The following is a 13,901-nucleotide window of genomic DNA, read 5'->3' on the forward strand; positions in this document are numbered from 1 at the left end:
CGCGTGTGTGTATTATTATTTTTTTTTTTGTAATTTCTATTTTTATTTTTGGACAATATCACAAAGGCACAAAGCAAAGGACGACAATAATCAGTTAGCAACTGCATTAACCAGACCAGTGTTTCTACCAAGTGTGAAGTGAGCCGTGATTTCACATCAACGCAGGTCAAGTTGATCTGAATGTAAGTGTGTGTCTCTCACAGTGAATAATACATCCAGATTTATGGCTGGAGCCATCAGAATGCGTTTACACTTCAAGGGAATCCAGCATGCTGATAGGCTGACAGGATGGACGTCAGCCTCTCCATCCTGTGGTCACTTGATGAGAACAGGTGACCTCAGATTCAGAATATGATAGCAGGGAAATATAATTAGGCCTTTGAGAAAGTGGAAAGTGCAGTTTAAAGGTGCAAAGTGACAGGTGAGCATCATTTCGCGAAAGCCTTCTTTAGCTCATGGCTGGCACCACATCACACACTGCAGGCTGTTAAACTTTAACCTCAGGATCATAAATCTATAAAAAGGTCTGGCTATTAGATGTGAGGGCTGCACGGCTATGATGTAACAGAAAAAGTAACGTCTACACACCCACTTGCATGCGAATGCAACAACTTCCTCATCTGAAGGTCAATTGGGAGCAGCAGGGTGATGAAACAGGGTCGCATGGCTGAAAAGGGAGACGGATTTGCCTTTGGCACCGCATGTAAAGCTGTGTAAGAACTGACTTTCTAGCACTTAAAAAAAACTTTATTTATTTATTTATTATTTGCAACGTTTACAGAAATGTAGATCTTCAATATAAAATTATCATAATGTGCAAAGTTTGTAAAATTGTAGGACTTCAATATAAGGCAGAAGAATCCCAACATCTCATAACTTGCTGGGGGGGGGGGGGGGGGGGGGGGGTAGTGGTTAACAAGAAGATTTTCTGGCACAACTTCACCAACCTAAAAGTTGTTGCTGTCATTGTATTTTAACAATCATATGATAATGAATGGTCACTCAAATAAAGCTTTTGTGACTTCTTGCCACTACGACATCTCAATAATAATAATAATAATAATAATAATAATAATAATAATAGTGCTTTTCAAGCATGTTTTAAAAACGCATGCACCTCATTGGCTGCATTTGGGGAAGGGTGAGAAATGAAGACACCGACATGTCTGTGGCTTCTCCAGCCATCTAGTCTGTCTTTCCCCTCCCCCACCCCCTCCTCTTCTGTGTGATTGTGGAATCGGGACCAGCTGTGTGGAGCAGGTGGCAGGAGGATCCCAGGTGGCGCTCATCAGCAATCCTCCCCAGTCTGCTTCACCATGCTATATATCTATCTATCTATCTATCTATCTATCTATCTATCTTCTGTTGGACTTATCTGATATTATTGGATAGATCGACGGGCCATGACATGCAGTTCTTGAGCTACCGAAATTGCTATTATTGCGTTGCTTTTCATTATGATTCAGATGGATTGCATCACCTCATTCGGTCCACATCTCTGACCACTTAGGTTGATTTATCAGCCAGACTGACAGGCTGACACAGTTTCAGGGGACTCATGTCGCTACATCTAATCTTAGCTGAGCTTTGCTTTCACATTCGCAAACCTACACCAGCGCAAAGATTTGTTGTGTTTATTTATTTTTAATTGGCTAGAGGATTTTATTAGAGATCAGGGATGATATCACAGTCCGAAAATGACATGTACTCATTACGGGATGCCAATTCCTCCTTGTTGGAGCCAAACGAGGCACCGATAAATTTTCTGTTCTGAAGCTGCCGAGCATCAAGTTCTTTTCAGTTCACATGACACGATGATGACAGGACTCCAAGTATGGTAATGTCTGCGAAGGCGTAGGCTGATATTTGTTGAGGCTACGTTGGTTCGGATCCAGGTTGCCATCAGTTTTAACGTTTTGCATACGTTAAAAATGAATTGCAGTTACGTTTTCTAGGGAAACTTAAATCACAAAGACATTGCACTTAAATATTTCAAAATACTACTGATTGTGAACACGAATAATGTTCAGTCAGCAGATATGGTAAACCCAGGTTCTTCTCGAGGGCCAGGAGAGTTTTGGCACTCAGCCATGAGTCCAGGCCTTGGTTCAACTCTGTCTTTCCTTATAATTAATGTTTCAGTATCGGTTTCTTGCTGAAAGATGCAGTACAACGTCTAAGGTGCAGAGGATTTTAGTTTCAGTCATTGAGCCTTGCATAGTTAAGTACTCACAATCTGTACTTAAGTATTTGTACAGATACTTGTGTGGAAAAAAAATACTCTGGTAAAAGTAAAAGTACTGATTCAACTCCTTTGCTCAAGCAACCGTAAGAAAGTGCATTTTCTGAAACATACTTAAGTACAAATATGTTATGTTAATCTCTCTCTCTCTCTATGTACATATATATATATATATATATATAAGCATATATATATACACATATATATATTGCAATAAATGAAACAATACATTTGTTTACACTTTAAATATTAATAATCAATGTTATTTTCAACATTTTTATTTTTCTCTGTCCTGAAAAAGTACTAAACAGTGATGCTAAAGCTACCCTCAAATAATATTAATCTGAAATCATCACCCACTTTTATACTTAACTACATAACATCATAGTTCAACAATAACTGTGAAAAAAGTGAATTTGAACAGAATTTATATCTTTTAAACAAGTGTGTTTTTCCAATGTAGGAAATAAGAATATATATATATATATATATATATGTATATATATATATATATATATATATATATATATATATATATATATATATATACATATATATATATATATATATATATATATATGTATATATATATACATATATATATATATATATATACATATATATACATATATATATATATATATATATATATATATATATATATATATATATAAATGTATTCTATATATATACATATATATATATATAAATGTATTCTATATATACACACACACATATCCTTTACAAGACTGATCTTTGTATCACGTTGCCTTTTAAGTCTGCCGCGTGACTCTTAGGAGGTAATTCCTGCGTGAATAAACCCACTAAACTCACAGAATTGGATCTGCGTCGGCTGAAGCTGCACTCTGCCACACTCATTGTCTTGACCTCATGACAGGAACCTCTTGCCAGCTGCTCTAGCCTCCTGTCAACTTCCTGTATTTTCTCACGTTCTCACTGACGCTCTGGCTAAACATGCGCGCACGCAACGCTGTTGCACAACGCTGGCACAATCGGAGCGCATAGCATCGGCGCAACGTATCGGGTGAAATGTCAGGAGAGAGGCCTAGATAGGAATAGTTCACGGGCCATCGATCACTGTAGCACCACGCTCCGCGAGCCACTTCCTAAACATGATACAGTCATTTAGCTGCCTCATAAACAAGGTTCCTAATTCATTGCTATTGGCTGCGTTTGGTTCAGGAATTAGTACACTCGCTGTGACAGGTGTTCTGTCTTTATCGAACGCAAAAAAACTCTGCTCAAACTACCAGTGGATGTGCTGTTTTGCATTAGATGGGGGGTGACTTGTACCTATGGCAGGGAATTCATGTGTAAAAGGTGAAAGGTTAAAGTCACTCGTAATGTGTTTTAGCTTTGAAGTTGTCAGAGAAGCATGAAGCACGAGTACCTCCGTTGGATGATTTAGGCTTGTCAGCGGACCTCGTGAGCCGAGGTCAATGTCTGTGTATATACGTTGCTTTTGTTCATTTACGTGCCTGCATACGACAAAAGAAAAGTTAAAAGAAAGCGAAAATTGCTTTTGAAATGTGGGCAGGGAACAAAATAAAGAATAACACACATACATTATAGTCTGCAGTTGCATTGAGCAATGACATGTTTGCAAATATTTGTGGTTCAGTAAAATCAGATCATATATATTTTCTATGCAAAAACATCAAACTGTTGCGGAAGCGCATTGTTGCTCGCTAGAAAAAAAACAGGGCTCAGTATGAGGTTGGAATGTGAAAACTATCGGGTTTTTACGTGATAATTTTTACGTTATAACCTGAAACTATCACGTTATTTTGTGAAAGGCTCACGTTTTTCCGTGATACTTTTCACAAAATAACGTGATACTTTCACGTTTTTACGTGATAATTTTTACGTTATAAAATGAAACTATTGTTATTTCGTAAAGGTTTCCCGTTTTTGCACTGTACTTTCATGTTATAATGTGAAACTGTCACATTTTTTGTGTGAAAATTTTCACTTTATAACGATAGTTTCATGCTATAACGTGATACTGAGACCTGTTTTTTTTTTTTTTTTTTTCCTAGCGTGGCAGCAATGCGCTTCCATAGACTGTGCATTGTTTGTTGTTGGATTTTTTTTTTTTTTTACATCTCACACAAGATAGAGGAAAACTAAACTCCAATTTGCTGCTTTATACCCCTTTTCTTGGGTATTAAGGCATTTCACTTGTGCACTATAGGGGTAAATTTAAAATATATATTACTTATATATCTGACTTAACTAGTTTGAATTTATATATGTTTTGAATCAAAGAGACATACAGTCCACTGCAGGACAGCTCTGCTATCCAGCTGACTTGTTATTTATGCCTCTTGTTTTTTATTAGACTGGTCAGAGGTTCTGCATTCTGCGGCCTGTCAGCGTGAACCTTTTCTCACTCTGACCTCACCATTTTGCCACTCCTGCCCCAGTTTGCTTTTTCAGCAGTACTGTCAAATGGCTGGTCAAGTGTTTTGAACCAGCCTTGACACCAACAGGGCTGCACATTACGTGCCAGATATGTGCAATTTGATCGCGTATAGATGGGCAAATGTTAATGTTAGGTGGCTCGCAAAACAGGAATATTTAAAAAGTTTTCACATTTTTTGGGGTAAAAGTAGAACTGGTAAATTGAGATTCAACAATCTAGATTTTGCTATTTTTACACTCTCTCTCTCCCCCCCCCCCTCTCTCCCTCTCTCTCTCTCTCTCTCTCTCTCTCTCTCTCTCTCACACACACACACACACACACACACACACACACACACACACACACACACACACCATTTCTCTGAGCATGCTTGTTATCGAAATGTCTCAGTGTTTGAGCCTTGTGCTCAGTACTCAGAAACTACTGCTGTGAAACTCTGAGGTCGATAAGGTCGTAGCTGTGGGTCAAAGCACACACAAGGTGCTGAAACATTGCAATGTCAAATAAACTATTATATTTTACAACTAAAGGTCTGTACATTATTTTTTCATTAGAATATCCAGGACATTTACAGACTCTGTGACTGTGTTTAAATTAAAGTAAGATTTATTGTACTTCCATGTTTGTTTCTGTGAATTACAATTTGTAATTCTTAACAGTTAAATACAGTTCTACTGAAAAGGTTTTAATGAACGTTGACAGTGGATTTTTGAAAGTTTATCCAAATATTTATTTTGATATAAGCGTTACTCATTTACAGACATGAAAAAAAAAATGAACACGGTACTCTAGCCAGACACTACTCGGGCAAAATACTAATGAGCTGTATAATGCAACATTCAAAGTAAACAAGTTCATTAAAATACATCCACAATTATGTTTGTAGTTCTTCAAAATAGTATCACATATGTACCAATTATGTCCACTGCGTATAAAAATGGTCAAATGTCCCTTCAATACAAACCGGCAAAAGTGAGTTAAACAGCTTTCATTTGATATTTCATTTGATAGCATGTGTATTTTTAAGGACGTCGTCTACATACAGTTAACAACACACACAAGCCACTGACGTTAAAAGTAAATCTGGGCCCATGAATATATATATGTATAAATATATATATATATTTATACATGAGTGTGTGTGTGTACTGTGTATGTGTGTGTGTACACATGTATATGTGAATATATATTTATATATATACATATATCACAAAGAAAAATGAAAACAAGACAAAACATTCGGTCGGTTTCCCATGGTCCAATGTTTTTTTTTTTACATTTACAACAATTTTTTTTTTGACAAAGACTAAAAAAACCAACCAGAACTGTATCTTGCTCAATTTCCTTTCATTGTTAAATAAAGTTGGGCTTGAATGTGTAAACATTCTCCAAACAACCTCCAAAGTGGTTTTGATTAAATGTTGCAGTAACAGCAAAGTGGTGTAATTACTTCTATGCTGCCAAGAGCAGAACATGGCACTTGAACCAGATACAGAGGAGCTTGACTGGAAGGACAGCGTAGCGAGATCGTTTACTCAGGCAGTGGGTGGAACAAGCAGAGGGAAGGACAGGGAAGAATTGCAGTGGAGGTAAAAGAACGCTGAAATAAACAATGTGCCCGACTTGTGCAGACAAGTCCACATATACTGCATTTGACCTCTTGGTTCTATATGTTTGTAATGATGGCTGGCAAATAATTGCAAATAAAACTAGAAACAACTTCATGCGAACAAATACGAGGCAATCTCATCACCGCTCTCCCCGACCCTCCATCTCTTTCACGTTCCTTATAGCTCCTTTCCCGCTGCTCTTCTTCCTCTCCTTGTCCAGTCGCAACCGCTCCTTCTCCAGCACCCAGTCCCCTCCAAGGTAACCCAAGGCATCCTCAGGCCTTCCACGATGCTGAGGCCTCGGATCGAGGAGCAGCTGAAAGAAGGAACACGCGAGAGGGGTGAAGGACGCGAACTGTGGCGCCGCAGGACATGAGTCTTTCTTCCCGAACTCCGCCTCGATTAAATCATTGTCACCGTGTTTGCTTTCACTCTGCGGCTCTTCCCATACATCAAGTTCATCTTTGGGCCCTTTGGACCTGTCAAACCACTCCTGATATTTCAGGTATGAGTGGCAGTCACTGGCTGTTTCAGTCCATGGGTGACTCCCTGTGAGCATGGCATAGGTCAAGATACCCAGTGCCCAGCTGTCTGCAGTGGGCTCCACAGTCACCCAAACCTTTGGCTTGGTTTTCTTCCCTTCTTCCTCTGTAACGCTATTCGTGATGCCGCTCCAGCTGTCCTGATTTCCCCGAGCGATCTCGGCCTCTGGCGTGCAGTAAGGAGAGCTGTACCAGACTTCTGGTACTCTCGTGCCTTTAGCCTTCACCTGGTGTAGAATATGACTATTTTATTATTTGTACACAACAAAGAAATACGTAAAAGTAAGGTAAATATATCCAAGGACTATGGTTTGTCATTGTAAGTAATAGAAATAGTCTCAAAGTGTCCCACACTGACCATGCCAAAGTCTCCAAGTTTGACCCATCGACAGGCAGAGTCGCACAGAAAGACATTCTCTGGTTTGACATCTCTGTGGACAAAACCAAGAGAGTGCAGGTGGGTCAGAGCACCACATAGCTGGGATACCACCCGCTGACAACAATCCTCCTCCATACCGACCTGAGAAAGGTGGAAAAAAGACAACACAAGTTGAAAGAATTTCTTTACCCAAGGATCTGTTTTAAGATTACTTGGCTTGATAGTTGTGTACCTCAGGTAAGATCACATCGAAAAGGTCACCGTAAAGACCTGCTTGCTGAGCAAAGACATAATGTGACGGGGTGCGGTATGCAATTCCCAGGGCTCTTGTCAGGGACGGGTGGGTGCAGAATGACACAGCAAGGTTGTACTCCCTCAAGAAAGTGAAAAGAGAGGTGGACTCACGCGGGAAAAACTTCAAAGCCATTGGAGTGCCTGCAGAGTACAAGGTATCGATATTAATATAGCTTTTTTCCCAAAGGTTTTTTTTTTAAAACAAACGTACTTGTTAGTCCGTTCACCTCTCTTCCTGTGTACAGCCAGCATGACTTTGCCGTACGAGCCTTCACCCATAAGCTTTAGGACCTTGAAGTGCTCTGACGTGTCCATTGTTGCCAGAGACTGAGCCGTCAGATGGCACATCTCATCCAGGAGCTTTGTGGCAGCCTGGGGAAAACATAATGATGACATTAAGTAAGGTTGTGTTGGACATTGTGAAGTCAGAGCAAATCTGATCCATGAGATTATTGCTGCAGGACACTATTTTTGGCATTAAACTCATGACGCAGTCATAATAACAAACAGACTAATTCCACCCTGAGTCAGTTCTGCCTTCTGCACCAGTACATAATACACTGTTGATGCAATTTCCCTGTCTTGCAATCAGTTAATCATTCAATCATTCATTCATTCATTCCTTTATTTGCTATACCCGCTTTGTCCATCATTCGTGTGAGGGCAGGGTACACCCTGGACAAAAGTCGCCAGTTCATCACAGGGCCACATCGAAAGACAAACAACCATTTGCACTCAAGCAGACCTACAGACAATTTGCAATTGCAGTGTGTCGCATGTGGTTGTTTATGAATTGTGGGAGGAAGCCAGAGAACCCAGAGAGAACCCACACGGGACATTGGGAACATGCAAACTCCACACAAAAAGGCCCAAAGCCCAGGGGATTGAACCTACAACTTTCTTGCTGTCACAACACTGCCATTTGCCTCAAAGGGCTTTACATTCGCTACAGGGAAAAAGAAGAAACCTCAGAGAGAGCCGCAGAGGAAGAATCCCTCTCTCTAAGATGGGTAGACGTGCAGTGGGGTGTTTGCCCCATAGACTTGCATCAGTAACTGATTCCACAAAAGATGGGCCTCATCGCGAAAGGTTCTGCCTCTCAGAGTACTCTATTTAACACAATGGTCTCAGTTATGTTTAGTGTCTTCCTCTGAAGTGGCCACTCATTCAGGGATGAAGCCGTTGCTTGGGCACCGAAAGTGTGGAGACCTAACCAACCGCTTTTGGTTCTTGTGGTTGTGAAATCCTCAACCCTGGTGATCCTGATGGTGGTCTTCAGCATCAGTGCAATCATTGGGTGATCCAACACCATCAAGTCCAACCCCCAAAGCTGAGTGCCAAGCAGGAAGGCCTTGGGTACAATTTTTACAGTGCTTGGTCTGACTCAGCCACTCCACCACTGGACGGTTGAGCTGGTACATTACCACTTTCTGTTATCTTTATGTGAATTCCCTGTGTGGCAGAGTAAGACGTGCGGCCCGGACAACTTGGAAATGTAATGTAAATGTTTAGTATTAGATTTCAAAGTTTTTGTCTGACTATTTGTGTGAACGTAATTGTAATTAGACATTGCAGAGTACTGAAGCTGGGGCAAGAAAAGGGAATTTTTCAGGGAGGTACCAGAAGATAAGGGAATCCTTTATTAGTCCTGCAGTGGGGAAATTTCCAAACATGATGATGCAGCTGTTAAACCTCATAGAATGAAAAACAAGAATGAGAGACATGATATTAACGATGTACGTGTGCCATCATCAAACCTACTGACCACAATGTATTAGTAAGAATGTTTTAGCTACACCCACAACGATTAAACAAAACCCCGGAAAAGGATAAAGCTGTTATTTTCGGGGTGTCATTTCTTGCTGCTATTTGGAATGTAACAACTGCTGCTGTAATGATGGCCATCATGGCAATGCTGGCGACACTGATCTTCGGGTATAAACATGTCTGTTAATAGCCTCATGAAATCCTTTAAGTCTCTTGCGCTCTCTCTCTCTCTCTCTCTCTCTCTCTCTCTCACACACACACACACACACACACACACACTCACTGGTATCTTTGTTTTGTCTGGGGAAACCATGTTTCCACCACAGCTGGCCCGGGGAGGGATTAGGTGTCACTGTTCAGACATGCTTGGGGCAGCTCATTACAGCTCATTAGAAAACAGCTCAGTGGCAAGAATGTGAAACTGTCAATTCCTGACAAAGCTTCGTTCATACCAAAAACCTTAAAGTGTGAGCGAGTAATATTTTGGTCATTTCGATGGTGTTGGTTCAGTGTAAGGTTTCTGATTCTGGGGCGTTTTGTTGGGTTATCATCCTCTTTACAATCATTTACTCGCCTCTCCCTCCCAAACATTTCCTGACCTTCAGACCGAGCAATAAAATAAAATTCATAGTTTTCAGGGAACATCCATCTACTCTGGAACAAATCTTCCCACACAGATGGCTGCTCTCAGTAATATATTTTCTTAATGTTTTATGGATGCTATTCAACAAACTTGTAAGGAAGGAAGGTCAACCCAGTAGATGCATGCAGTCCACAGTGAGGTGACTTCATAGACCTCATCGTTCCACAGCTCAGAGTGATCGTATTTTATTTCAAAGTAAACTTTGTCACACAGCCTGCTTAGTGACCTTTTGCCCATTTGACACGGTGGCTTTGCAATAGGGACACCTTGTTTCTGGAACCTTTGCAAAAATGTAACCTTTGAGAAAGAATACTCTTTGCCAAAACAAAAAAACAAAAAAACAGAAAATGGAATAATATAAGTAAATACATTTAACAGTATCATCAGCAATCTTAAATTTCTTCACAAAGTCTCACTAGACAAAAAACAACCTTTTTTAAAATATGTAATTTTGTTTATGATATGTTTTTGCATTTGACAGTTGGTGTTTTTGGCAAGTTATAGACTATAAAAGCTGTGTCATTTCAGTCATGTGACATGGCTTCACTTTGGTTTTAATCAGGAAAACTGGCAAAGATTTCTTGAAATGCAATCTTGAAGGCTTTTGTTGATTTGAGTTTTATTATTATTTATTATAGCCACATCTAACTGGACTGAGGGTCTCAAAATCTTTAAAAGTGACATGGCTATTTGGGGGGAAAGAACCATTTATTTAAATTCAAATTTGATTCACGCATTTAAACACACCTTAACTGTGACATAAATTGGTTAATTCGAAGCTTTATTGGAAGTGTAATGTATTTGATTGTGCTCAGTATGGAGAAGTAGTGGCAGGTTCCTGTCATTTTCTAATGTCAATCACACAGTGTTTATACCTCAAAAGCCAGATGTTTTGTGCTCAACCGCACCCAACGATGTATTGTTTAAAGGATTTGGTTCACTCCGACCTCTCTTTTTTGATGGATAAATTAAAAATGTCCAAAATTCTAGCTTTAATTACCAGGTCCCTGCCCCAGTGCCACTGATGGAACAGGCTTGGAGTCTGGAGAATCTGCGGTTCTTCAGTGAGCAGCATAGCTGACACATTCTGAGCTGGTCTGGTTAAGACGAGTGTAAGAGGGGTTGACACCGATCCCAGCAAACACACAAATGAGTCCAACAGCTGGGACTGCGAGCTGGACGTTACGTAAGGTACAAGTGTGTGTGCGAGTGTCTGTGTGTGTGCGTGCGTGTGAGCGTGTGTGTCAGAGATAAATGGCTGGCTAGAGTTCCCTACATTGAAATAGATCTTTGATTCCCTCTACACACAAACATCAGTGTGATGACTGATAGGATGCTGTGTGTATTTGTGGCGCCCATCCAACATTTACCTTTTATGAAGTCACCGCAAGATCGAGCTGCTTTGATAGATTGTATTTCATACACACTATCCCTACAACCTCGCAGAAATCAACCTTTTTACTTAAAAAAAAGTTTCATTTGCTATTTTTTGTTACAATTTTTTGATTTCAACTGTGCTTTCTAGAATTATTATTATTATTATTATTATTATTATTATTATTATTATTATTGTTGTTATTGTTATTATTATTGTTATTGTTATTATTATTATTATTATTATTATTATTATTATTATTATTGCAAGTTGTAATTAAAATGAGAATAATATCTAATGAAAATGCAACGCATGATGAATTACATATATTGAGGTTTGCTTAATTAAGTATTTAAGTATTTGTTGTATGAATCACATTCATTCCTTTTAAAGGTTTTGAGACCCTCAGTCCAGTTAAACATTGCTATAATAAATAATAATAAAACTCAAATCAACAAAAGCATTCAAGATTGCATTTCAAGAAATCTTTGCCAGTTTTTCTGATTAAAACCAAAGTAAAATCCTCCACTAACAGTCTCAAGCATGTTTTTATATGAAAACTGTATTTCATTTTTTTAAATGATTTTTTTAGCTTCTCAATGCAAAGCTGGTTCAAAATTTAGCTCATCACCTCAGAGATCTCTCCCGCTAACATAGTCACAGAGAATAAACTTACTGTCATTTTGCAGCTGAGGTTCTTCAGTGTTGTCTTCAGTGAGAAATTAGCACAGCGCGGACTTCTGCCCTGATCTTCATCTAGCAGGTGCGCCTGTCAGGAAGTCCCTCGTGCACGCTCTCCTTCCTAGTCTGCTCTCCAGCACAGCGGGAGGCTCTGTTAGGTCAGGCTCCAGCTCGCTCTGGCTTGGAGGATTTAATGTCTGCTGGTGCAACTTTTATCCCAAAGTGATCTGTCCTCACCTTCACTCCTCCCCCCCTCACCTCACCCGCTCTCCCTTTTGGGGACTGAAGAGCTTCATGCACGCACGGGTGCGTGCGTGTGTGTGCGTGTGTGTGCGTGTGTGTGTGTGTGTGTGTGTGTGTGTGTGTGTGTGTGCGTGTGTGTGTGTGTGTGTGTGTGTGTGTGTGTGTGTGTGTGCGTGCGTGTGTGTGTGTGTGTGTTTTCAAGTAACCAGTCCAAAGAAATCTGCAAGAGTTTACAAATCGATGGTTTTATACACGGCAATTCCAAAATTAAGGAAACATACTACTAATACTACTACTACCACTACTACTACTACTGATAATAATAATAATAATAATAAAAATAATAATAATAATAATAATAATAATAATAATAATAATAATAATAACAATAATAATGATGAGAGCAGGCCTTCGCTGTGGCTCCGTCCCGAATAATCAGATTTTATCGCAATACTGTGTCACCTGTCAGAGAAATAAGTAAGCAGATCCTGAAATGGAGGGTTGATGCTTCCAGCGTCCATGCAATGAAGTGCAAGTCTTTATAGATGGGCAGAAATCTGACAAATCAAATACTGTGTGTGTTTGCTAGACTGATACAGGTGCCATACAGGTATACACCTGATACAGGTGCATATATAGCAGTGGTGTAGTTTAGTTTATTCTAGTGGGTATACTCTAATTACATTAAATACAATGTATTAAAATGTAATGTAATGATCTAATGTATTAAATATAATGCATCGACATATAAGTGAGATCGTGAAAGACTGATTATGTATTGTCTAAATGTAAATGTATTGAAAGCAACAATTTTCAACAAAGTTTCAGCAATTGAGTGTAAAAAGTGTATCAAACACAAATATATATGTGTATACATATATGTATATATAGATATAAGCTTGGAAACTTTCATGATTGGCTCTAAAGAAGAGCTGCCTTGTTGAAGCAGCTCGTTCACAACCGATGCATCACTGCTGCACAATAAAACAACGAGGTCCCCTTGTAAACCGCTGAAACCCAAGCAGGGCTGTAGCTCTCGTGCAACAGACCACACATGCGGCTGCAGACATTCTCCGAAGTCGAGGCTTTTAGTAGTGGCTCTGCCTACGGCCACATGTCAACACGCTGACGTTACGCAAGTCGCTGCGTGTAATCGGACGGAGGTCACTCACTTTACAGCCCAGCAGTCGTGGCCTCCGTGCAACCTTGTGCCCCCCCCCCCCCCCCCCACACCTCCCAACCCTCTGCATGCTTTATGAGGGCTTGCATTGCAACATGCCTGCAGTGATGGAGTTGTTTTACTGAGTTTTTACGTTTATTGGAACATCGTTAGAAAATGTTTAAAATTCCAATGAGTGGCCCTCTGGATAACGACACATAGATTAGTTGAGGTTGCAGGACAAATGGAGGTAAATAGGAGAGCAGAACCATGCAGGCACTTTAAAGGTACATTGATACATACCGACTGCACACATCGGATTTTAAAACATATTCACGCAGTGGGAGAGCGCTTTTAGCGAAGGGAGGATGCTTTCCACGAGAAAACCAAGAATCCACTTGTAACGATGTTTTTATTGTAGCAGTCGGTGGTGTTTGCTGATGCTGAGTAACAGTCGTAAACAACGCTTTTTTGCGATGATGCTTCAATCTACACGTGCACGATCTTGAAACATTAAGCC

At 39.8% G+C, this 13,901-nt stretch overlaps 1 protein-coding gene across 1 annotated transcript; it reads right to left on the reverse strand.

The window, feature by feature from the left end:
* Nucleotides 1–6,361: 6,361 nt before the first annotated feature.
* On the reverse strand, nt 6,362–12,173 carry LOC142877295 (serine/threonine-protein kinase SBK2). The gene is made up of 5 exons (XM_076011774.1): nt 11,975–12,173; nt 7,741–7,885; nt 7,452–7,654; nt 7,199–7,360; nt 6,362–7,067 (listed from the first exon to the last, which is right to left on the reverse strand). Exons 1-5 carry the CDS (start codon nt 11,978–11,980, stop codon nt 6,438–6,440), a joined length of 1,146 nt encoding a protein of 381 aa, XP_075867889.1. The 5' UTR covers nt 11,981–12,173; the 3' UTR covers nt 6,362–6,437.
* Between the last annotated feature and the right edge of the window lie 1,728 nt (nt 12,174–13,901).

Source organism: Nelusetta ayraudi, unplaced genomic scaffold (assembly GCF_046127955.1).
Source record: "Nelusetta ayraudi isolate G7.1 ecotype Tasmania unplaced genomic scaffold, CSIRO-AGI_Nayr_v1 ptg000135l, whole genome shotgun sequence".
In the NCBI taxonomy this organism is placed as follows: Eukaryota; Metazoa; Chordata; class Actinopteri; order Tetraodontiformes; family Monacanthidae; genus Nelusetta; species Nelusetta ayraudi.

Bases quoted from the DNA above. Each gene is read 5' to 3' on its own strand.
- LOC142877295 (XM_076011774.1), bottom strand. The intron at 7,655-7,740 runs GTGAACGGACTA...TGTACTCTGCAG, and splicing joins GGCTGTACACAGGAAGAGAG to GCACTCCAATGGCTTTGAAG. The intron at 7,068-7,198 runs GTCAGTGTGGGA...ATTCTACACCAG, and splicing joins AACTTGGAGACTTTGGCATG to GTGAAGGCTAAAGGCACGAG.